We start from the raw sequence: 24,793 nt of genomic DNA, 5'->3' as shown, positions 1-24,793 counted from the left end.
CCTTCAACCACCACAACCATCTTCCTTTGTGCTGGGTATGACTCCAGCCAGTGGAGAGTTTCCCCCCGATTCCCATTGACATCAGTTTTACTAGGGCTCCTTGGTGCCACACTCAGTCAAATGCTGCCTTGATGTCAAGGGCAGTCACTCTCGCCTCACCTCTGGAATTCAGTTCTTTTGTCCATGTTTGGACCGAGACTGTCATGCAGTCTGGAGCCGACTGGCCTGGAGGAACCCAAACTGAGCATCGGTGAGCAGGTTATTGGTGAGTAAGTGCCATTTGATAGCACTGTCGACGGCACTTTCCATCACTTTGCTGATGATTGAGAGTAGACTGATGGGGCGGTAATTGGCCAGATTAGATTTGTCTTGCTTTTTGTGAACAGGACATACCTGGGCAATTTTCCACATTGTTGGGTAGATTCCAGTGTTGTAGTTCCTAGGTTATTCACAGCAGTGTCCAGGAGATTAATTCTTACTTCCAGTAGACTCCAGGACAATCCTGGAGGATTGTCAACCATAATCGCATCCCTAGTGCAGACCTGCCCCGAGTACTGGAACAAGCGAGTAGGGCCTCAGTTTAATGTCTCATCTGAGCTCTTGCCTGCCTGTCCCGGTGGTGCAGGTGGACAATGCAGCACTCCCTTAGTACTGCACTGGAATGCTGGCCTAGCTTACGTGTTCATCTTTATGACATTGCTGTGGTTTTATCCCTCCTGTTCATCTGTACCTCTAGCATGAAAGAAGGAAACAACTTGCATTTATATAGCACTTTTTATGACATCCCAAAGTGCTTCATAACAAATAATCTATTTTGAAATACAGTGACTGTTATAATGCAGGGAACGCAGCAGATAATTTGCGCACAGCAAGATGCCACAAGCAGTAATGAGATAAATGATCAAATAATCTGTTTTAGTGATGTTAGTTGAGGGATAAACATTGGCCAGGACACTGGGGGAACTACCCTTCTCTTCGAATACTGCTGTGGAATCTTTTATGTCCACCTGAGAGGGCAGATCGGACCTCGGTTTAAAATCTAATCCAAAGGACAGCACTCCCTCAGCACTGCACTGACGTATCAGCCTAGATTATGTACTCAAGTCTCTGGAGTGTGGCTTGAACTACAGTCGCATCCCTAGCACAGATCTTTAGGTCTCAAGAGGTGAGAATACCGCCCCGGAACCAAAGCTGACACCGTGGCTGGGTGGTAGCATTCTCATCTCCGAGGATGTTCAAAATGGCCCTGGAGACTCAAATTAAGATTAACTGCAGCTTCTCCCACTTGCCTAAACAGCTTTTTTTTTTATCTAAGTGTCCAGTTTGAGCTAGCAGTTGATAGCAGCAGACAAATGTTACTTTAGTTTTAATGTTTAACATTTTTACCTAAACTCCTTCCATTTTTATTTCTGCAGTTTTATACACTTTTCTGCTATTAATCCCTTATCAATAATGCCACTTATTTGTCTATCTTAATAGGCCCATCGTTCTGAAACACTTTATACCCTCTTTGCTTTATCATCACTTGTCTGTTGTCTGCTTGTCCTAACTTTCTGTGTATACATGTCAGCTGTGGCTTAGTGGGTAGCACGCTTGCCTCTGAGTCAGAAGGTTGTGAGTTTAAATCCCACTCTGGAGAATTGAGCACAAAAAGCTACGCTGACACTCCAGTGCAGTTCTGAGGGAGTGCTGCACTGTCAGAGGTGCTTTCTTTCAGATGAGCCATTAAACCGAGGCCCTGTTTGTCCTTTCCAGTGGATGTAAAGGATCTCGTGGCACTATTTTGAAGAAGAGCAGCGGAGTCCTGGCCAATATTTATCCCTCAACCAGCATCACTAAAACAGATTATCTGGTGATTAGCATGTTCCCGTTTGTGGGAGCTTGCTGTGCGCAAATTGTCTGCTGTGTTTCCTACCTTACAACAGTGACTACACTTCAAAAGTATTTCATTGGTTGTAAAGTGCTTTGGGACATCCTGAGGTCATGAAAGGTGCTATATAAATGCAAGTCTTTCTTTTTCTTTATAAAATGGCTCCCTGTTAGTGCAGCTTCCCACTGGGAGCATAGGAAAACAGAATCAGACCTGTACAGGATAACTTAAATCATCATGTAATGAAATCTGTTTGTCTTGATCCTGTATTCATTTTGCACTCATGTATATTACCCTCCCCCACTGTGTATAGTTTCACTTCCTCTTTCCCGACTAACCTGGGAGGTTCCAGGTCTTGGCTCTTGGCTCCGCCCCTGACTTCTCTTACATAAAGATCCCAGGATCTGTATGACTCATTCCTGTGAACCAGTCGGCGTGTTGAGATGTTAGCTCTGATCTTAGTGATTAAAAGCCAACTTGTTTAAGTCTATAACTTCTAGTTTTGTGGTTATTGAAGGCCCATCAATTTTAATCACTAAAGAATACTAGGATGGATCGACTCCTACAACCAGAGCGTCTGGACTTGGATCCACATTCTGCTGAAGCATCAAATCAATTTGGACACTGGCTCAAATGCTTCGAACTCTTCGCGGGGGCCTCATCCGCTAGCGAGGTAGATAAACTGAGTCTACTGACTACTCGCGTAAGTCATCGGATTTATTCGTTCATCCGGGACGCCACCTCTTACACGGAGGCCATCACTATCCTGAAGGCCCAATACCAGAGGCCGGTAAACGAAGTGTACGCCAGACATCTGCTGGCTACACGCAGGCAGCGACCAGAGGAATCAATGGACGATTTCTTACAAGGCCTAAAGGACCTGGTCCGGGACTGTAACTGCAAGGCCGTGATGGCCAACGCGTACTCTGACGAATTGGTCCGTGATTCCTTCATCACGGGCCTCAAATTGAATTATATCCGGCAGAAACTGCTGGAGAAGGAGGTCCTGGACTTAAAAAAGGCAGTGGCCACTGCGCGATCGCTGGACGTGGCCCAGAGAAACTCTGACTCTTATTCTTCCGGCCATGCGGCCCTCACCGCCTCGTGCGCGCCGAGGGGGCTGCCATCTTGGAATCAGCCATCTTCCCCATCCAGGTCTCAGACCAGCTCTACGCCGCCGGAGTCCCCACACAGAAGTTCACCCAGGAGCCCTACTACAGCGGCAATGTCTCGAGGCCCGAAATGCTACTTCTGCGGCCAGGCCAAGCACCCCAGACAACGATGCCCAGCGAAGGACGCTACATGCTTCAAATGTAAGAAAAAGGGGCATTTTAGCAAAGTCTGCAGGGGGAATCCGATTTCCAACTCCGTCACTGCCTCGTGCGTGCTGTGCGGGCCGCCATCTTGGGATCCGCCATCTTTTCCCAACTCAACAGCCGCCCAGGGCCCAACAGTGGCTTCAATCACGGTGGATCAATCCAGGCCACACCCGTTGACAAAATCCACGATGGACATACAGGTAAACGGGAATTTAACGAAATGTTTAATTGACTGTGGGAGTACCGAGAGTTTTATCCACCCTAGCCTGGTACGGCGGCACTCATTAACGGTAACCCCTACACGGAGCAGAATTGCTATGGCTGCTAAGCCCCACACTTCGGACATTTTGGGCTACTGTGTGGTAACACTGACTGTAAAAGGCACGGACTACAAGGATTTTAAACTCCTCGTGATGCCAGAACTCTGTGTTAATGTAATCTTGGGCCTGGACTTCCAGTGCCACCACGAAAGTGTCACGCTAGCATATGGCGGGTCCCAGCCGCCACTCACAATCTGTGGCCTATCAACCTTAAAAATCAGCCCGCCCTCTTTATTCGCTAATCTCACTCCGAACTGTAGGCCCATAGCGACCAAAAGTAGACGGTACAGTCTGGAAGACAGACACTTTATCAAGGCGGAAGTGGACAGACTCCTGCGGGAAGGCATTATTGAATGCAGTACCAGCCCGTGGCGTGCCTAAGTAGTCATAGTTAAAAATAGCGAAAAGAAACGGATGGTAATTGACTACAGCCAGACTGTTAATATTTATACCCAGCTGGACGCCTACCCTTTACCCCGCATATCAGAAATGGTCAACCAGATTGCGCAATACCGAGTCTTCTCGACTATCGACCTCAAATCCGCGTATCACCAGCTCCCCATTAGAACGGAGGACAGCCCATACACCGCCTTCGAGGCGAACGGGCGCCTCTACCATTTTCTCAGAGTGCCCTTCGGGGTAACAAATGGGGTCTCGGTCTTCCAACGTGAGATGGACCGCATGGTTGACGAGAATAAACTACAAGCTACCTACCCCTATCTGGACAATGTCATTATCTGCGGGCACAACCAGCAAGACCACGATCTAAATCTTGCGAGATTTTTAAAAACTGCCCTAAAGCTGAATCTAACCTACAACGAAGACAAATGTGTCTTCAACACAACCCGTCTCTGTATCCTCGGCTGTGTGGTGAAAGATGGGGTAATTGGACCGGACCCTGACCGATTACGCCCCCTAAAGGAACTGCCCCTGCCACACAATCCCAAAGCTTTAAAAAGGTGCCTGGGATTTTTTTCGTATTATACCCAATGGGTGCCCAATTACTCTGATAAGGCCCGACCCCTCATTAAATCGACGTCCTTCCCACTATCAGCTGAAGCTCGGGAGGCTTTCACCAGTATTAAACAGGACATTGAAAGGGCTGCAGTGTGTGCAGTGGACGAATGCATTCCCTTTCAAGTCGAAAGCGATGCGTCAGACTTTGCCTCAGCTGCGACCCTCAATCAGGCTGGGAGACATGTGGCCTTCTTCTCCCGAACCCTTCAGGGACCTGAAATCAGGCACTCTTCTGTCGAGAAGGAGGCACAGGCTATAGTGGAGGCAGTGCGGCACTGGACACACTACCTAGCCGGCAAACGTTTCACCCTGCTCACCGACCAGCGGTCGGTGGCTTTCATGTTTAATAACAAACAAAGGGGGAAAATCAAGAATGACAAAATACTCAGGCGGAGGATCGAACTATCCACGTTCAACTATGATATTATGTACAGGCCGGGAGCCCTAAATGGACCCCCAGACGCCCTATCACGGGGAATGTGTGCCAGCATTCATACGGACAAATTACAGGGTCTCCACAACGACCTCTGTCACCCAGGGGTCACCTGACTATACCATTTTATAAAGTCCCGCAATCTGCCCCACTCCATCGAGGAGGTCAGGGCAATGACCAGAGCCTGCCGCATCTGTGCGGAATGCAAGCCTCATTTCTACAGGCCTGACCGTGCACACCTTATCAAAGCCACACGGCCATTCGAGCGCCTAAGTCTGGACTTCAAGGGACCCCTTCCCTCTGCCGACCGTAACGTATACTTCCTCAATATCATTGATGAATATTCCCGCTTCCCCTTCGCCATTCCCTGCCCAGACATGACCAGTGCCACGGTCATCAAGTGTCTCTGTAATCTATTCTGCAGGTTTGGCATGCCGAACTACATACACAGCGATAGGGGGACGTCATTCATGAGTGACGAGCTGCACCAGTTCTTGCTCTCAAAGGGGATAGCCACTAGCAGAACCACTAGCTACAACCCCCGGGGTAATGGGCAAGTGGAAAGGGAGAATGCTACTGTTTGGAAGGCTGTCACGTTAGCCTTAAAGTCAAAAGGCCTTCCGACCTCCCGCTGGCAGGAAGTCCTCCCAGACGTGCTCCACTCCATAAGGTCTCTGTTATGTACTGCCACTAACGCTACCCCTCACGAAAAGATGTTCGTTTTCCCCCGGAAACCCACCTCGGGCATATCTCTACCCGCGTGGCTGACGTCTCTGGGGACAGTACTATTGCGGAAGCACGTGAGAGGCCATAAAATGGACCCCCTTGTGGAAAAGGTACAGCTCCTCCATGCAAACCCTCAGTATGCCTATATCGAATACTCTGATGGGCGAGAGGACACTGTTTCCATAAAAGACCTCGCTCCCTCGGGGAGCGGAGAGAACGATGGGAGACTACCCGATGAAGACCTACACTACAAAGAGACAGGACGCCCAGAGGTATCAATACCCAACTTTAACCTGGAGGAAACTGCAGATAACCTGGAAGACACTGCGGAGGTCCGGACAGCGGAGGAACCAGAATCCACTCCCCTAGAGGCACCCCAACCGGCTTTGCGCCGATCACTGAGAACTGCAAAACCTCCTGACAGACTCACTTATACCAACTTTTAAGAAACATCACCCCGATGGACTAAATCTGTAGAAGGGGTGAATGTAATGAAATCTGTTTGTCTTGATCCTGTATTCGTTTTGCACTCATGTATATTACCCTCCCCCACTGTGTATAGTTTCACTTCCTCTTTCCCGACTAACCTGGGTGGTTCCAGGTCTTGGCTCTTGGCTCCGCCCCTGACTTCTCTTACATAAAGATCCCAGGATCTGTATGACTCATTCCTGTGAACCAGTCGGCGTGTTGAGATGTTAGCTCTGATCTTAGTGATTAAAAGCCAACTTGTTTAAGTCTATAACTTCTAGTTTTGTGGTTATTGAAGGCCCATCACATCATTTGCTTGGAAATTCATATGTGTAATATTTATGTCTTTTACATTTCCCTCACTCTATATTCTTCTCAAAAATAAATTATTTTAGTTGTATTTCTCTCTACTTTAGGGTTCCTTGCACCCCCAGTTACAGTTCCTTCTCCAAAATAAAGGTGGCCTACAATAATTAATTCCTGGAAATTGCACGCGAATGGTCAGTGGTGATTTACCCACTGAATTTTCTCCTGGCCTTTACTCCACTGGATGACTTGACTGTGGTTTGAAACTCGCCATGAGCAGAATGACGCACTGTCACAGCGTCAGTGAACAAGGAATTAGCTGTGTTTCTTTACTATTGTTTTATACAGGACATGAATCATAATGAAATTAATAGCAGGCTGGACGATCTCCTGTGGCATTGCTCATGACAAGTTGGAGAATAGGGTGTTATTTGATAGTCGATCTCGCATGGTGTTACTCATGGATTGCATTACTGCCTCTATCCCATTCATTAAAGGGGTAACGTTTTCACTTTACACAACCAGCAGCAAGTCTAGCCACTGGGAGTGCATATTGGAAATGCAGGCGGGCTGTGTAGAATAGAATCATAGAATCATAGAAAGTTACAGCACGGAAGGAGGCCATTTCGGCCCATCGTGTCTGCGCCGGCCAACAAAGAGCTATCCAGCCTAATCCCACTTCCCAGCTCTTGGTCCGTAGCCCTGCAGGTTACAGCATCCCAAGTGCACTTCCAAGTACTTTTTAAATGTGGTCAGGGTTCCTGCCTCTACCACCCTTTCAGGCAGTGAGTTCCAGAACCCCACAACCCTCTGGGTGAAGAAATTTCCCCTCAAATCCCCTCTAAACCTTCCACCAATTATTTTAAATCTGTGCCCCCTGGTTTTTGACCCCTCTGCTAAGGGAAATAAGTCCTTTCTATCCACTTTATCTATGCCCCTCATAATTTTATATACCTCAATAAGGTCTCCCCTCAGCCTCCTCTGTTCCAAGGAAAACAGACCCAGCCTATCCAGTCTTTCCTCATAGCTAAGATTCTCTACTCCCGGCAACATCCTTGTAAATCTCCTCTGTACCCTCTCTAGTGCAATCACATCTTTCCTGTAATGTGGTGACCAGAACTGCAGGCAGTACTCTAGCTGAGGCCTAACTAGTGTTTTATACAGTTGAAGCATAACCTCCCTTCTCTTGTATTCTATGCCACGGCTAATAAAGGCAAGCATTCCGTATGCCTTCTTAACCACCTTATCTACCTGGCCTGCTACCTTCAGGGATCTGTGGACATGCACTCCAAGGTCCCTTTGTTTCTCTACACTACTCAGTGTCCTACCATTTAATGTGTATTCCCTTTCCTTGTTAGCCCTCCCCAAATGCATTACCTCACACTTCTCCGGATTGAATTCCATTTGCCACTGTTCTGCCCACCTGATCAATTTGTTGATATCTTCCTGCAGTCTACAGCTTCCTTCTTCAGTATCAACCACACAGCCAATTTTAGTATCATCTGCAAATTTCTTAATCATACCCCCTATATTCAAGTCAAGATTGTTGATATATACCACAAAAAGCAAGGGACCTAGTACTGAGCCCTGCGGAACCCCACTGGAAACAGCCTTACAGTCACAAAAACACCCATCAACCATTACCCTCTGCTTCCTGTCTCCGAGCCAGTTTTGAATCCAACTTGACATTTTGCCCTGGACCCCATGGGCTTTTAACTTTGTGACCAGTCTGCCATGTGGAACCTTATCAAAAGCCTTGCTAAAGTCCATATACATTACATCAATCGCACTACCCTCATCTACCCTCGTTAACCTCCTCAAAAAATTCAATCAAGTTTGTCAGACACAACCTTCCCTTAACAAATCCGTGCTGACTATCCTTGATTAATCTGTGTCTTTCTAAATGAAGATTTATCCTGTCCTTCAGAATTCTTTCCAATAATTTTCCCACCACCGAGGTTAGGCTGACGGGTCTATAATTACACGGTCTATCCTTTTCTCCCTTTTTAAACAAGGGTACCACATTAGCAGTCCTCCAGTCCTCCGGCACCACACCTGAAGCCAGAGAGGATTGAAAAATGATGGTCAGGGCCTCTGCTATTTCCTCTTTTGCTTCGCTTAACAGCCTGGGATACATTTCATCTGGGCCTGGGGATTTATCCACTTTTAAAGCTGCTAAACTCCTTAATACTTCCTCTCTCGCTATGTTTATTTCATCTAATATTTCACACTCACCCCCCCCCGATAGCAATGTCTGCTTTGCCCCCTCCTTTGTGAAAACAGACGCAAATTATTCATTATTCAAGCCTACCAACGTCTCCCGCCTCCACACACAGATTACCCTCATGATCTCTAGTAGGCCCTACCCTTTCTTTAGTTATCCTCTTACTCTTAATATATTTATAAAACATCTTTGGGTTTTCCTTGATTTTGTTTGCCAAGAATTTTTCTTGTGTATGATATTCCTAATTAGTAGTCAGGCATTTGTGTACACTATACACTGAAATTTAGGATATCCTCTCCTGACAGATATGCCAAGTTGAAAAATTACCCCTTAATTCTTTTGATGTGTTGTATTTTTTAGTTTTTCTGGTTGTTTTCAATTTTCTCTCGTACTCTCACCTTCTCACACACATTTTTCTCTTTGTGGTGTGTCGGGCACAGTTTCCTGTGCCGAGTGCTCCAAGGCGTTAGGAGCAGAGTCTCACAACGCTGTGCCTCCACCCCACATGTGCATGATACAGCTGTGATACAGCTTGTGTCTTCACAAGGTGTTTCGATGAAAGGTCATCGACGTGAAACATTAACTCTGTTTCTCTCTCCACAGATGCTGCCTGACCTGCTGAACGTTTCCAGCATTTTCTATTTTTATTTCAGATTTCCAGCACCTGCAATATTTTGCTTTTGTCTTCACAAGGTCTGTGTCAGAGAACCAGATGCAGAGCTGTATGGACATCTGCTGCTGATATGCACCGTTCAGCTGACAATGGCAGAACTACTGGGCTGCAGCCTCAAGCTTGTACATGGTGATTCCTTTCTCCTCATTTTTATCTGTCACTTCTTATTCCTTGCCTCTTCAGCCTGGGCAGAATGGTTGATGTGCATTTTGAATTTTTCTAAAGGTTTTAATGAATCCCGTCCCATTGTGACACTCCCCTTTAATTGTCCCCATCCCTTTAAATTTCACTTACAATTTTCCACTCCCACCTCTAGGGGACTACGGGTGCCTGCGCGCCTGAAATTCTGCACAAACTTTTACACCTATTCTGAACCAGCATGGGGGCAGAGCCATTACAATGAGCCACAATGTGTCTGGCTCAATAAACGGGTGTAAAACATCAAGGAAATTCAGGCATAGCCGAAGTACGTGCATAACACGCTTACAGCCAGATTTCCTTGAATTTTTACGCCAGGAATTGGCTTTGTGCCCCTTTGGGCGCAAATTTACAGGAAATTCCGGCCCTGCCACGATTTCCCAGCCAGTGCGTTCTGTGTCGGGAACACCGGAGAGTGGAATCAGTCCTCATCGGTGTTGTGTAAGTTGACTGTTCTGGAATATCAATCGGCCTGTTATGGACCTTATTTCTTTATATGGACTGTGTTCTGAGTTGCAGTTTGTTACATTGGTGTGATGAGAGTGCAGGATTCCCTGACTTACTGATTGATTAGGCTTCACATTACAATATGTGTTATATTCAATGATGAAAAAAAAGACACTTTTTTGTATATATACAGTTTTATTGACAGATGTACAATACATATACATATTGAATACAGAATTAGAAGACTGTACAGTACAAATTTGTGTTCACAGTTTGATATGACAAAATGTCATTACTAAACTCCCATGGGACAATCTAGAAATGTTGAAGAAATAGTAAAAAAAAACTTTAAAATTTCACATCTTTAATTATACAGACTGCAGCCACTATTGTACGATTTAAATAAAGTTAACAAGACTTAATACAAACCCAGAATTATTTATTCAGTCTTATTAACTCTTGAAATATAATCCTATGTTGTTCTACATTTTCAGCACAATTTATTGCTTAAACTAGTAGCAATAAACTGCTGGAGTACTCAGAAGCAGGTCTGCAGAGATGCTGAGCAGATGAAATAATCCTGGCCACGTAAAGGTAGAATATTATAAACTGAGAAGTGAAAGTGCATAACAGTGAATGGTGGAGCGAATTATCTTCACAAATGGGGCTAATAGAACATAATATTTTAAGGTGATTTTTTTTAATGGATCCATAGAAGAACTTAAAATACACCTTTGGAAATCAAATGTCTTTTTCTAACAGAGTTAGCTGTTTTAAATTTTTTCTCTTGCATTCCTCCCTGTTGCAGGTGTCTTCTCTCCACACATCCGTCACTAGTCAGAGGGTTTGGAGTAGGTGGGGGGAGGGGGAGAAGGGGCAGCCTGGGCCTCATGACTGTTATCAATGCTGCAACACGAATTGATCCCCCCCACCCCCCAATCTAGTGGCCTGCCTGAGGCGAATTTTTTTTTATTCGTTCCAGGATGTGGGCATCACTGGCAAGGCCAGCATTTATTGCCCATCCCTAATTGTCCCTGAGAAGGTGGTGGTGAGCCATCTTCTTGAACTGCTGCAGTCCTGGTGATGAAGGTACTCCCACAGTGCTGTTAGGGAGTTCCACGATTTTGACCCAGCGACGATGAAGTAACATCGATATATTCCCAAGTCAGGATGGTGTGTGACTTGGAGGGGAACTTGCAGCTGATGGTGTTCCCATGCACCTGCTGCCCTTGTCCTTCTAGGTGGAAGAGGTCGCGGGGTTGAGAGGTGCTGCCGAAGAAGCCTTGGTAAGTTGCTGCAGTGCATCGTGTAGCTGGTACACACTGCAGCCATGGTGCATTGGTGGTGGAGGGAGTGAATGTTTAAGGTGATGGATGGGGTGCCAATCAAGCGAATAGGGTGAAAATCATCCAACCGAGGAAGTAAAATTCGAATGATAGGTAGGCCTATAACCTAGTAGTTGGAACTGACACTCAACCTTATGAACTATTATGGTAATAATTCATTATTACTACATCCTTTTTGGAAAAAATGGCAACAATGCTATTTTTTAAAGTTCACAAAGTAACTATGTTACATGTCTCATAGATAGTGCATTTTCCTTGATGAATTCTTGCTGGCAAAAGTGAATTTCTTCCTCCCCAAATGTCAGGATCATGGGTCAGCAGAGCCAGTGTTGAGACCCAGCTTTTCTAACTAACTGGCCTTGAAATACTGCATTGATTGCTGTATTACATACAGACACATTTTTGTATCTGTCAAAAGCTCCACATAATATTAAAGTTCAAAAGAATACATTTAAAAAGTGTAAATACTTAATTTAGGATTTACAGCTGTGCCATATAATGCATAATAAATATCATCCCAGTGCACAGTGTGGCTCCTAATAATCAATCACATCAGGCAATGCTTCTGTGAATCAATTTAGAGCTCTATCTGTAACAGCCACTGTATATGATTCTGAAAACAAGAAAACCATATTTACTAAGACTATGACATTTTCTTTCATCTGTTCAGCATCTCTTGAGTTTTCTTAAATGCCTCTTAATATTAATGTTCTCTAGTCAGTATCCCAAAACCAACATTCTAAACCAAAACATATATTCCCTCCCCCAAAAAAATTCACATTTTAAGTATCTAAGCTGAGAAGAATTGATTCAAAATGTGTATGCCATCCAAATCCCCCTTCCCACCTCAGTATATGATACAGCATACAACAGGACGTTTCATAGTCTCTTCACACCCTTACTGCTTTATTATCATTTTTTTAATTACTTTTTTTAACCTTTTGAAGCAATGAGGCTAATTTTTTTAGATAAAAAAACAAAAAAACTTTCACCGCATTTATTTATGTTGTGAACATTACCTGATTGCACCCATTTTCAAGTGCATTTTATCTTAAATTCTTCAACAGATCTCCTACTCTATGGCAGGTGCCCCACACCTCTAGCTTACAGAAAGCCAAGTCACTCTTTTGTACGAAAGAAGAAGAATGACTACAACCCACGAGGCAGACCAGCTGCCACAAATTGCTGCGTTCACATGTTCCAGGTATCTCTCAGCCCCATGTTTAGCATAGAAATAATTCACCAAAACGTGTGCGAGTCTGATGTCCTCGGCAATTCTTGTCCTATTACACAGAATGTTGCATCTTGTGCTCCTGGTACCGAGCATCACCTGCCAACGATGCATACCGAATTCCTGACTGGTATTCCTACCAGCAATGCCCCACACTCCCGAGTGTGACTTTGAAAAATGACCCCTAGAACGTTCATTTCTTATTCAACATTCACAATGATAGTTTGAACCTATAAACTCCATGGGTCTTATTTTCTATGTGATGACATTCTGATTTGCTTTTTGGAAAGCTTACTTTAATTACCATTATTTGTCACCTTACCATGATGATACAATGAAAACTTGTTTGTCTGCAGAAATCAATTAAAAAAAATTCACCTCCAATTTTCTCCCTTGCAGGACTGACTGCTGCTGGGGTGCAGTTCCACAGGTCTAGAAAACGAAGTAGCTATTCATGTGTGACAGTGGATGGTGGTGAGCCATTCAATCATGGGGGATTTCACAGTCAAGCCCAATCCTGTCCTCATCTGACAGCCATACACTTTCCAGCATCAATCACTTGATCCTGATTGGGAACAGGAATCGCTACTGCTTCTATTCTTTTTTTGCCAACTTAGCCAAAAGACATTGAGGCTAACTGTAGCATCTCCACTGCTGCCCGGGGTGAGATGAACTAACTCCGTTAAATTGGGGATGGAATTTGTGCCCTGCCTGGTTTGTGTGGCTCAATTCCAAACTAGTCAGTACTTTTAGAAACTGAGTCAGTAGGGGATCTGCAGAAATAAATGTATCTCAAATTGTATTATGTTTCAAAGAGTTGGAATATGATTTATGATATTTGGTATGCATTAAAGTACTTTATTGATTTAAATACGTATTCAAATTGGCTGCAGTGGTCACTACCCATCTTACAGCTGTCTTTTCAAAACATGAATGTAGACTGAAAACTGGTGTATTAGTGACTATTTACTTACATTTTTAAATATAGAGGACTGATTCAAGGAGAGTGATTCTCCCACAATATATTTTAACAGCAGTGATTTATGTATGTATGTGATATCAGGCTGTGACTTACAAACCCATTTTTGTAGGTATTTGAAATTTATGTTATCAAAAGCCATACTGGTGCATTTTGTTTTACTGTTCAATTAAAAGATTGTATTGTTTTAAAAGTTTTACAGAAAACTTATTGGAACAGTTGGTAGTAAATATATTTGAAAAGTTACTCCTATGGCAATTAAAGTTTGCTTTTCAAAATATGGCACAAATTAATAAAATTGGTTCCTAATGAACCGCATTTTAAAATGCTTTCTGATGGCTGTAAATGTAACTTTACACAGAATAAGGTCGACGTCTGCCCCAGAGATATATAAAAAGGGTACTTCTGCCACTTATATGCTCAGCTTTCAACTTATTGACTGGATACAGTGAAACATGTTAAAACCTCATCAATTGCAAGCAATGAACCAATAGTAAAAATACTTACACAAGGGTTTAAAAGACTGATGGTTATTTTTTGAGCAGCTTAAAATAATTGGCCCCAAATACCTTAAAACAATTAAAATAAAATGTTATAAATGTTGCAATAAATGAAAACAACTAAGCTTTGATAAAGTGCCTTATTTGGCAGAGTACATTTTCTTACACAAATTCCCCCAATTTTTCATTCCCATTAATTACAACAATTTCTTTTAGGGTTTTCCAGGAATTATTTTATCAGAGCACAGCAACTGCTGTGTCTGGTCCATGCATCATGAAACCAGCATTGTATCTATGAATTTCTATATCTGCTTGCCAAAGGAATTTGCCAAGGATATTGGTCTAATTGTAGATCAGCTATGCTGTTGGTTTAACCAATGACAGAAGAGTGGAGCAGAATTCTTTGGAACAGATATTGAAACAGGCTCCTTTCTCATTCAGCTGATTAAGTGACTTATGTTATTTTTAACATGAATTGAGTCATTTTTAACTATTGTCCATAACAAAGACAATGGTGTTATGTGGTAATAGGTTTTATTGGTGATTGCAAGGCATATAATCACTTTTAGAAGTTGTGTATTTACTACACAACATTCCTTTTTCCTACTACTTGTGGCTGTAAGGAATTGAATTTGGCCAAATTATGACAAATACATGATCAATAATAGGATTTAAAAAAATTAATATTCTTAACTTTTTGACCATCTTATCTGTGGTTGGTAATATTTTTCCAACAAAGACAATTCTGAAAACAGGCCTAAACATTTAGTTTTTTTTTTGTAATTTGAACTGTTTTATCTGGGGAACCCTATTTTTTTATTTTCGGTTGTTTACCTTCTTAAGCTGGTTAACAAGACCTAAATTTAAAAGAAGTAACTTCATCATTAGTGAAATAAAACGTAATATAGTGTAGGACATGGAATATGTAGTCAAACCTCACTTTTACAAACTCTAGGGTACTGGATAGGTTGATGTCCTGCCTTTTTTATTGAGTCTGAGCTCCACCACTGAAAGTATGAAAGTTCCACTTGGGAAAAGGGAAAACTTATTTTGAATGAGAGAATTTCTGATAAAGGAGTTTGCAAGACAATGAGGCTCATAGTGTGCATCAATATGAAGAGAAGTCACTGTTGGTGAACCTTTGGTGCTTAACTTCAGTAAACTGCTTGAAGTTGATATTGAAACATGGACATCACAGCTGATGCTGGCTGTAAAGAAATGAACCTTCAGAATGCCAACATTGAAGAACTGTCACATAACATTTGAAACAGGAGGTGAGTGTAATCCTGAATTGTGTCAGAAAGGTTGGTCAAAATGGGCATGTTCCTCCAATCGCACATTGTGGCCTTTCCTTCTTTCACAGTTGTTTGGACATGAATTTCCTGGAGTTGTCCACCCTCAGAACAAAAATGTTGTAATCCGCACTACAAATCTGGCTCTGAATAATAAGTGATAATGCCAGCAAATCTTGTGGCAATAAAAACCCATTTCAGATGAGGTTTGTGGTTTTGGTGAAAGAAATGGCATACAGCAGCATTCTACATTGAAGAGGCACTCTCTATGGCAAGATAATAAAGGCTTATTAATCAATGGAAATGCCGACAATTTCAACAAACAAATCAGATTACACAAATATGTCATTTTTTATACTTATAAAATTGCCCAGGCCGTGCACATAGTGGGGAATGCTATGCATTAATGTAAAGGTATTCATGTTGTTAAACTTGACTCCTGCGCATAATAAGAAAAATGAGCTTTGTTTGTGCATCAGATACTGACTACATGAAAGTGTTCATTTGTTGAAGGATTCGGCCCAGCTGAATCTTGGTTAAGAAAAAGTATGAGTTTAGTTTGCATCCTGTCTGGCTTACATTGTGAATGGTGGCAGGCTCAGACCAGCATGTGACGCTTTCTGTGCAGGGCGAGGTGGTCTGAACGAGAGAAGCTGCGGTCGCAGTCAGGGCACTGGAAGGGCTTGATGCCAGTATGCTTGCGGTAGTGCCTGGTTAACTCATCCGAGCGGGCAAATTTCCACGTGCAACCTTCCCAAGTACATTTGTAGGGCTTCTCACCTTCAGGAAAAAGGGAAAACATAAGCTCAGTCATAACAAATGGTTTGGATTCATTGCAATGGTTCTTATCTTTAACCCATGCATATGATGAAGGAAAATCCAATCTAAGTAAATTTGAAATAACAACAGAAAACGCTGGAAAAACTCAGCAGGCCAGGCAACATCCGTAGAGAGATGTAAATGTGAGTCTAGATATAATGATTTGATTGAATAAGAAATTTGGCCTTGGATTAGTTCAGAATAAGGCTATCCATAATTTTAATTACTGACTCATCAAAATAACTTGTGAAGCCAATCAAAACTTAAAACCATAAGAAATATCACTTGAAATTCAGGTTTGTTTGCACAGGAACACCAAGCAGTAAAATGACTGTTTACGCAAATGGGATCGATTTTGCAGCCTGTCTACAGGTACTGACTGAATGAGCTGGTAGCAGCATTAACCTGAAAGGGTGTATTTTATGAATTCATGCTCTCACTGGGCATGCATATTGGGAATTCAGGCATGAATTCAGTGCAGGATTTCCCATCCATTAAAATTAATTTGTTCTCCACTAGTGTTAGTACATTCCAGGCAAACCAAGAAAATACTTGGTATTAAATAAACTTCAAGAAGGTGAAGTGAACTGCATCAATAACTTGTGTTGATCACTCGACCCCTGCTGCATGAAAATAGAATAAACACAATTCCAAATTGTTAGACCCGTGTATCTTGATGTTGTGTCCTTCAATAATTAGACAAGAGGCTGCAGGGAACAATCAACAGGTGTTTACTGAGTGAGGGTTACTCTAGAACTAACTCTACAGATCACTACTCAGGGTTTATATACAGGTGTGGTCACTGCTGGTACTACAGTATACAGGAGCTGTAAAAAGTAGTTCTCCCCTTAAAGGTACATACATTACATATTTCCATCATTTTCTATTTTTGTTTCAAATTTCCAGCACTTGCAGGTTTTTTTTCTGTTTTATGTGAACACTATTAAATCTGACTTCACAATGGTCTAGGCACATACTCCAAACAATGCAACGCCCAAGCGGTGACAATTCCAATGCTCTCTTGGCCGGCCTCCCATCTTCCACCCTCCATAAACTTGAGTTCATCCAAAACTGTGCTGCCCATATCTTAACTCGTACCAAATCCCATTCACCCATCTACCTGTGCTCGCTGACCTACATTGTCTCCTGGTCCGTCAACGCCTCGATTTTAAAATTCTCATCCTAGTGTTCAAATCCCTCCATGGTCTCACCTTTCCCTATCTCTATAACCTCCTCCAACCCTCCCAAGAATGCTGTGTACCTCCAATTTTGGCTTCTTGTGCATCCCGATTTCCTTCACCCCACCATTGGCAGCGATGTATTCAGCTGCCTAGGCCTCAAGCTCTGCCCCTCCCTAAATCTCCCCGCCTCTCTTTCCTCCCTTAAAACCTACCTCATTGACCAAGCTTTTCGTCACCGGTCCCAATATCTCCTTACGTGGCTCCATATCAGTTGTTTTTTGTCAATTAGGATCATGTGAAGCGCCTTGGGATGTTTTACTATATTAAAGGTGCTATATAAATGTGTGTTGCTGTGTAAGATGACAAATTGAAAAGGTGTCTCACACTGCTTGGCTTTTGTGCACTCAGATCATCAAAAAAAACTGACTTCTGAATTAGAATGCCTCTCAGGAAAGGTGACTAAAAGTTTGGTCAACGTTTTAAGGAGCATCTTAAAGGATGAGAGATTTAGGGAGGAAATTCCAAAGGTTGGGGCCGAGACAGGTGAACATCACTGCCAATGGTGGGGTGAAGAAAATCGGGATGCACAAGAGGCCAAAATTGGAGGAATGCAGTATTCTGGGAGGGTTGGAGAAGGTTACAGACAGGGAGGGGCAAGATGATGGAGAGAGTTGAACACTAGGATTAGACTCTTAGTTGCAGTGATGCAAACATGGCGGTAAAGTTGCAGTCTACAGTATTAAGTGCCGAATAAAGCTATTCTCGGTCTCGGGGGCTGATCCCTGGATCCCGTTCGGGCTCTGCGTCACAATAGAGCACTGGAACCGCCCACAGCCTCCCTTCCAAATCTCGCGCTCGGTGCGGCTGGAAACGCCACCGCCACGCCCAATTGGCTGGGACACCTTTCTGGTGGGTCATGCTGTGATGAGCAGAAGGTTCCGGCTCCAGGATGGGTCTTCGCTGTCGACGTGGCGGCGTCGAGAAGGGTGGAGAGCGAGCGCTGAGCGAAGAGACGCGGCGCGTGCGGACAGGTGAGTCTCGAGCCCCCGGGGTTTCAAATCTAACCGGCAGCGTTAGGCGCGGGACACGGCGCTCCCCGCTGACACCGCACGGCGACAGATACACGGTGAACATGCAACATTAGCTAAAAATAGTCTATTTATAAATTCAGTCTTTGGGGAGGCTTCCTGATCCTTTCTGCATAGCGCCTTTCCCAAGTGTCTTGCTCTTGGTGCGGAGGCGATTCTGGCCCCCTGTCGTCGGTTGGTTCATCCGCTTCCGATGCTACTGTTTCTGGGGTAGATGCTACCTGTATGTCGGGTTCATCACCAGGTACGTATGGGCGAGACATGGGGTTGACTCGTTCCTGTGACTCTAGGATCTGGTTAGCATGGCGCCTCACAATGTTCTCCCCAACATCCACTGTGTACATTAGTGGCCCCTGCCGTGTGCATATTGTTCCTGGTTGCCATTTCTCTGTTCGGTAGTCGCGGGCCAAGACTGGTTGCCCTACATTGAAGCTCCTTGTCGGCTTCTCATTGATGTGCTGGAATTGCTTACTCTCAACATCTCTTCGTACATTTGGTCTGAGCAAATCCAGACGAGATCTCAACCTTCGGTTAAAGAACATCATGGCCGGGGCCTGGTTGGTGACTGCATGTGTCGCATTTCTGTAGGCTAACAGGAAATTGTCCACCTTATGCTGCAGTGGAATGTCGCCATCGCACATGGCCCTGACTGCTTTTTTAAAGGTTTGTACGAACCTCTCAGCCAATCCATTTGTGGCTGGATGATATGGGGCGGATGTGCAATGCCTTACGCCATTCCTTTTCATAAATCTTCGAAACTCTTCGGACACAAACTGTGGTCCGTTATCAGAGCAAATCTGCTCTGGCAAGCCGTTCCTGGCAAAAATGGTCCGTAGGACTGCAATAGTTTTCTCCGTGGTGGTGGAGGACATTTTGATCACCTCAGGCCATTTCGAGTGCGCATCCACAGCTATTAAAAACATTGAGTCCATGAATGGACCAGCAAAATCAATATGCACCCGTTGCCATGGAGATGAGGGCCACTCCCATGGGTGTAGAGGGGCATGTGGTGGTGCATTTTGGACCTTCTGGCATCCTGAGCAGCTCTTTGTCAGGTCCTCGATTTGCTGATCGATCCCCGGCCACCACACATAAGCCCTAGCAAGGCTTTTCATTTTCACCCCTCCCAGATGACCTTCGTGAAGCTCATTGAGCACTCTCTCCCTTAACTTGGGTGGAATTACCACTCTGGATCCACACATCAAGGTCCCCTGGCATACTGACAGCTGTTCTCTTCTGGATGAGAATGCTGGCAACAGTGAGTCGCCATGTGCTGGCCATCCCTTCACCGTCAAATCATATACCCGAGACAGTGTCGGGTCATTTCGGGTCTCCTTCTCTATACCAGCGTTAGTTACTGGCAAGCATTCAATTATAGTCGAATGAAATATTTCGACAGGATCCACTACTGGTGCTTCCTCCGCAGTAGGCAGTGGCAGGCGTGATAGCCCATCAGCGTTTCCATGCTGTTTCGTGCCCTTATACTCGATTTCATATTGGTGCGCCCCTAGAAAAAGGGACCATCTTTGTAGCTGTTGCGCAGTCATCACCGGAACGCCCTTCTTTTGATTAAAGATGGAGACAAGTGGTTGGTGGTCAGTTAGCAAGGTGAACTTCTGCCCGTGCAGATAGTGATTGAACTTTTTCACTCCCCACACTAGGCTGAGGGCCTCCCTGTCAATCTGGGCGTAGTTACGCTCAGCTGAGGTTAGTGACCGAGACGCAAAGGCTACTGGCCTCTCCGAGCCGTCCGGGAATTTGTGCGACAGCACCGCTCCAATGCCATAGGGTGATGCATCACACGCCAACCGAATTGGTAGTGCTGGGTTGAAATGAGCCAACACCTCTTTTGATGTGATCAATGCTTTGCTCTTCTGGAAAGCTCGTTTACATTCGTCACTCCACTTCCATGGTACCCCCGTTTGCAGTAGGGTGTTCAGTGGGTGTACTGTAGACAAATTCGGCAAGAACTTATGGTAGTAGTTCACCAGCCCGAGGAACGACCTCAGTTGTGACACATTTTCCGGTGCTGGAGCCTTGACTACTGCCTCAATCTTTTCAGGGGACTTATGTAACCCCTCTTTATCAATAACGTGGCCACAATACGAGATCTGCTTCTGGAAAAACTCGCATTTGTGGCGATTAGCTCGGAGCCCATATTCCTTCAATCTAGTGAGCACCTGCTCCAGGTTGGCGAGGTGATCACTATCATTTTCACCTGTGACCAGGATGTCATCCAAATAACACTGGGTCCCTGGAATCTCTTGCAGGACTTGTTCCATTGCCCTTTGCCAAATAGCCGGAGCTGATGCTACCCCGAACACCAGCCAGTTGTATTGGTAGAGACCTTTATGAGTGTTGATCATGAGGTACTGTTTCGAGGCTTCTTCTACCTCCATTTGCAGGTACGCCTGGGCCAGATCAATCTTAGTGAAGCGTTTCCCTCCCAATAGCGAGGCGAAAATATCTTCAATCCGCGGAAGCGGATATTGTACAGTGTGAAGGACTGGGTTCACTGTCACCTTAAAGTCCCCACAGATGCGAACCTTCTTTGGTTCCCCAGGCGTATTACTCAACGACCTCTTCATTACAGGAACGATGGGTGTAGCCCACTCGCTCCAGTCCACTTTGGACAGTACTCCTGAACGTTCCAAACCTTCCAGCTCTGCTTCGACGGCTGGGCGGATCGCATAAGGTACCGGTCTGGCCTTAAAAAACTTTGGGCTTGCATTTTCCTCTATTTTGATCATCGCTGTTATGCCTTTTAGTGTTCCGAGTCCCTGCTGGAACACTTCTTGTGCGTCAGTTAGCATTTTTGACAGTCGTCCAGGTGTGACGTCGTCATCCTTTTTGGCATCTACAGTCAGTGCTTGTATGGAATGCCAATCCAGCTGTATCTTCCGGATCCATTCACGTCCTGGTAGTGGTGGTCCTCCATCTGGCAATACATATAAGTCCATTTTTGGTGTTTCCTTGCCGTTATACATAACGTTCACCCTTATTTTTCCTTTGAGGTAGACTTTTTGCCCCGTGTACGTCTTCAAGACAATCTTTGTATCTCTCAAGGGTATATGTGAGAATAGCCGCTTGTCGTCCCTTCGGTTTATGACTGTTAGGGCTGATCCTGTGTCCAATTCCATTTTCACTTGGACTCCTGCTATCTTGAGCGTGACCCAGATAGTTTGGTGATCCTCCGTTTTGATCACTTTATGTTGTTTCAGACAACGCAGCTCCTTGCTTCCGGAGTCTGTATCACTTTTCTGTTCGTCTGAACTACTCTCCGTCACCTTATGTACCTTCTTGTACTTCTCCTGTGGAGATTTCTTGCTGCTGGTTTTCTTTCCCGACCTGCAGACTCTTGCTATGTGTCCTATTTTCCACACTGTCTGCACACTTTGTCCTTGAACCAGCAATCCTTATGGTCGTGTGTTGTTCTGCCGCAGCGATAGCACTTCACTGTTCCGTATGACATTTCATTTGTGCCATATTCTTGCGGTCTCCGTTGTATCTCTGCCGCACCCCGTGCTGCTGCTTCATGTGATACTGCAATGCTGAAAGCCTTGTCCGGCGTAAGATCCTTTTCTGATAGAAGCCGTTTCTGGGTTCCTTCACTTTGAAGCCCACACACAAACTTGTCCCTTAAAGTATCTGCTGGTCCCGTTCCAAACTGGCAGTGTTTCGATAGCTTGCACAGTTCTGTTAAATACTCAGCATTACTTTCATCTTTATGCTGGTTCCTTTTGTGAAACTTAAATCTTTCTGCTATCAGCAGCGGTGTGGGGTTTAAGTGATCCTGTAGGATTGACACTATGTTTTCAAAATCCTTTTCTACTGGCTTCTCTGGGGTTACTAGGTTTCGTAGTAAGCCATACGTTTTTGCACCCACTGAATTCAACAATACCAGCGCTTTCTTGTCATCTGGCACTTCATGCGCCTTGCAGTATACTTCTATGCGTTCGACATATGTCATCCAATCTTCGACTTCATTGTCGAACGCTGTGATACTGCCACTCTTTGGCATTTTTGGGTGTGGTTAGACTGGCTTAAAATGGCATCTCCCGCGCTTTCCTTTCTTCCCCGCTGATGCTGCTTGGCCCTTGAACACCGGCTGCGCTCTGCGCGTTTTCCTGCGCGCCTCTCTCCCTCGTTGACGCTGCTTGGCCCTTGAACACCAGCTGTGCTCTGCTCTCTCTTGCCTCTCTCCCCCGTTGACGCCGCTCGGTCCTGAACACCGGCTGCGCCCTCTGCGCTCTACCCTCTCTCTCCCCCGTCGACGCTGCTCGGCCTTTTTCTGTGCCGTCGGTCGGCTCTAGCCGCCGCTGTCCGGGAAGGGTCTGCGCAGTACCTGTTGCCAGCCGGTTTCGCTGGACCACCGTGACTGGAAAGCCAAGCCTGGCTCTCAGCAGCCTCCCCTGCGATGCTCAAATCTCCGCTGGATGACTGGGCGGTTTCCCGTGGTCGACGCCTGTGCTTCTGGACTCGGCCTTCTTCCACTGTTCTCCAGGAGCAAATCCCTGGGAGGTGATGCAGAGTTGCAGGTAGGTTTGAATCTGCTCGTCGCCAATGTTAGATCCGTGTATCTTGATGTTGTGCCTTTCAATAATTAGACAAGAGACTGCAGGGAACGATCAACAGGTGTTTACTGAATGAGGGTTACTCTAGAACTAACTGTACAGATCACTACTCAGGGTTTATATACAGGTGTGGTCACTGCCGGTACTATAGTATACAGGAGCTGTAAAAAGTAGTTCTCCCCTTAAAGGTACATACATTACACAAATGGAAAGAATAAGTGCTCAGTGATCGCTGACAAAACAACAAAGCTCAATGAAATTGGCCAAAAAATGTCAGTTTGACCCACGAGCCAATGTAGCTGAAAACAAAGGGACATGATCCTGCCTGGAATTTCCACAGGATGCTCCAATGAGGGATCAGCGGAACCCCAGGAGAAACAACTGAAACCAACTTTTTATGCTCTTTCTCCAGGGTTTTTGCTGATGTTTTTCCGAAGCTTTTGCAGGAGATCAGGAGAATCCTGCAGAAATTCAGGACTGGGTTCTTTAAATGGTTACAACAAACTGTTAGGGACTAGCTTGGACAACTTGATTAAAATGATCAGAACACATAGGTAGTCTCAGAAGATTTTTGTATAGACAGTAGCTTCATGGCTTTATTTTGAAACATCCAGACTCACAAGGCATAACAATATCCTGGCATGATAGTCTCTTTCTCTTACCAGTGTGTGTCCGTCTGTGTGCCTTGAGGTGTGAGCTCTTTGTGTACACTTTGTTACATCCATCAAAGTCACACCTGTGTATGCGACGCTTCTTCTGAGTGTCTGGGGATTCGGGCGGGTGTGGTCTTGCTACAGTGTGCACGATAACTGAAGGAGTATGGCTCCTGAAAGAAGGGAAATAAAGTATCACATTTCATCTGTTCAACCCACAATGGATTACTCATATATTGACCATATATTATACTAATATTCCATTTGTGTGTATATTTAGGAGCTGGGCTTCAGATAGGCTAGTGAAATCAGTGCGCCTGAGCTCATAACATATGAAAAACATACACGCTTTTTACACATTGATTCAGCACTTAGCAGAGATGTTTTATGCAGATATATTTATTTGTAATGGTTCCCAATAAAGATTATTTAAAGTTCAGAACTGACAGCCATTTAAACACTCAGGAGTGTGATGGATTGATGTGCAAAGTTTGAATTCAGGGGTTCACTTCCCTTTGTTGTGAACAGACCATTTCTTTGCAGAGGATCACTCATGGAGTGCCCTGGGACTTGGTGCTAATTCATCTTTTACTCACAGAACATAATGGGAAGGGTACTCATACAACAACACTCTCAATATATTAGCCAAGCCATCAAAGCCAACAGACCAGAGTCCACATCACGGAAGACCTCTCCTGGTCCCTCAACACCTCCTCTCTGGTGAAGAAGGCCCAGCAGCGCCTATATTTCTTGAGGAGGCTGAAGGGATGTAATCTGTCACCCCCGATCCTCTCTAACTTCTACCGCTGCACTATAGAGAGCATCCTGACAAACTGTATCACGGTATGGTACGGCAGCTGTAGCTCCCATGACCGGAAAGCCCTGCAGCGGGTAGTCAAAACTGCCCAACGCATTACCGGCACCCGGCTACCGACCATAGAACATATATATCAGAAACGCTGCCTACGGAGGGCACGGTCCATCATCAAAGACCCTACCCACCCCAGCCACAGTCTGTTCGCCCTTCTACCATCTGGGAGACGCTACAGATGCATTCGCACCCGTACGACCAGATTTAGGAACAGCTTCTTTCCCAGGGCTGTCATCCTACTGAACTCCACAAATAAAC

The 24,793-nt window shown here is 44.8% G+C and overlaps 2 protein-coding genes across 3 annotated transcripts in view; one reads left to right on the top strand and one right to left on the bottom strand.

The window, feature by feature from the left end:
- Positions 1-1,900: 1,900 nt before the first annotated feature.
- LOC147123193 (uncharacterized) lies at positions 1,901-12,504 on the top strand. The gene is made up of 2 exons (XM_085968587.1): positions 1,901-9,485; positions 12,415-12,504. Exon 1 carries the CDS (start codon positions 2,421-2,423, stop codon positions 3,888-3,890), a length of 1,470 nt encoding a protein of 489 aa, XP_085824713.1. The 5' UTR covers positions 1,901-2,420; the 3' UTR covers positions 3,891-9,485; positions 12,415-12,504.
- The window catches only part of LOC147123192 (Krueppel-like factor 3), a 119,375-nt gene continuing 104,758 nt past the window's right edge, over positions 10,177-24,793 (bottom strand). For both annotated transcript variants that reach the window (XM_085968599.1, XM_085968610.1), the window contains exons 7-8: positions 23,674-23,837; positions 10,177-16,129 (exon numbers count right to left, since the gene is read on the bottom strand). In XM_085968599.1, the coding sequence (XP_085824725.1) occupies positions 15,948-16,129; positions 23,674-23,837 (346 nt within the window). In that variant the 3' untranslated portion in view covers positions 10,177-15,947. The remainder of the gene's footprint in view (positions 16,130-23,673; positions 23,838-24,793) is intronic.

The sequence above is a fragment of the Somniosus microcephalus genome, chromosome 2, assembly GCF_052327205.1.
Source record: "Somniosus microcephalus isolate GS21.2 chromosome 2, FLI_Smic_1.0, whole genome shotgun sequence".
In the NCBI taxonomy this organism is placed as follows: domain Eukaryota; kingdom Metazoa; phylum Chordata; class Chondrichthyes; order Squaliformes; family Somniosidae; genus Somniosus; species Somniosus microcephalus.
This window is presented reverse-complemented; position numbering and strand designations above follow the sequence as displayed.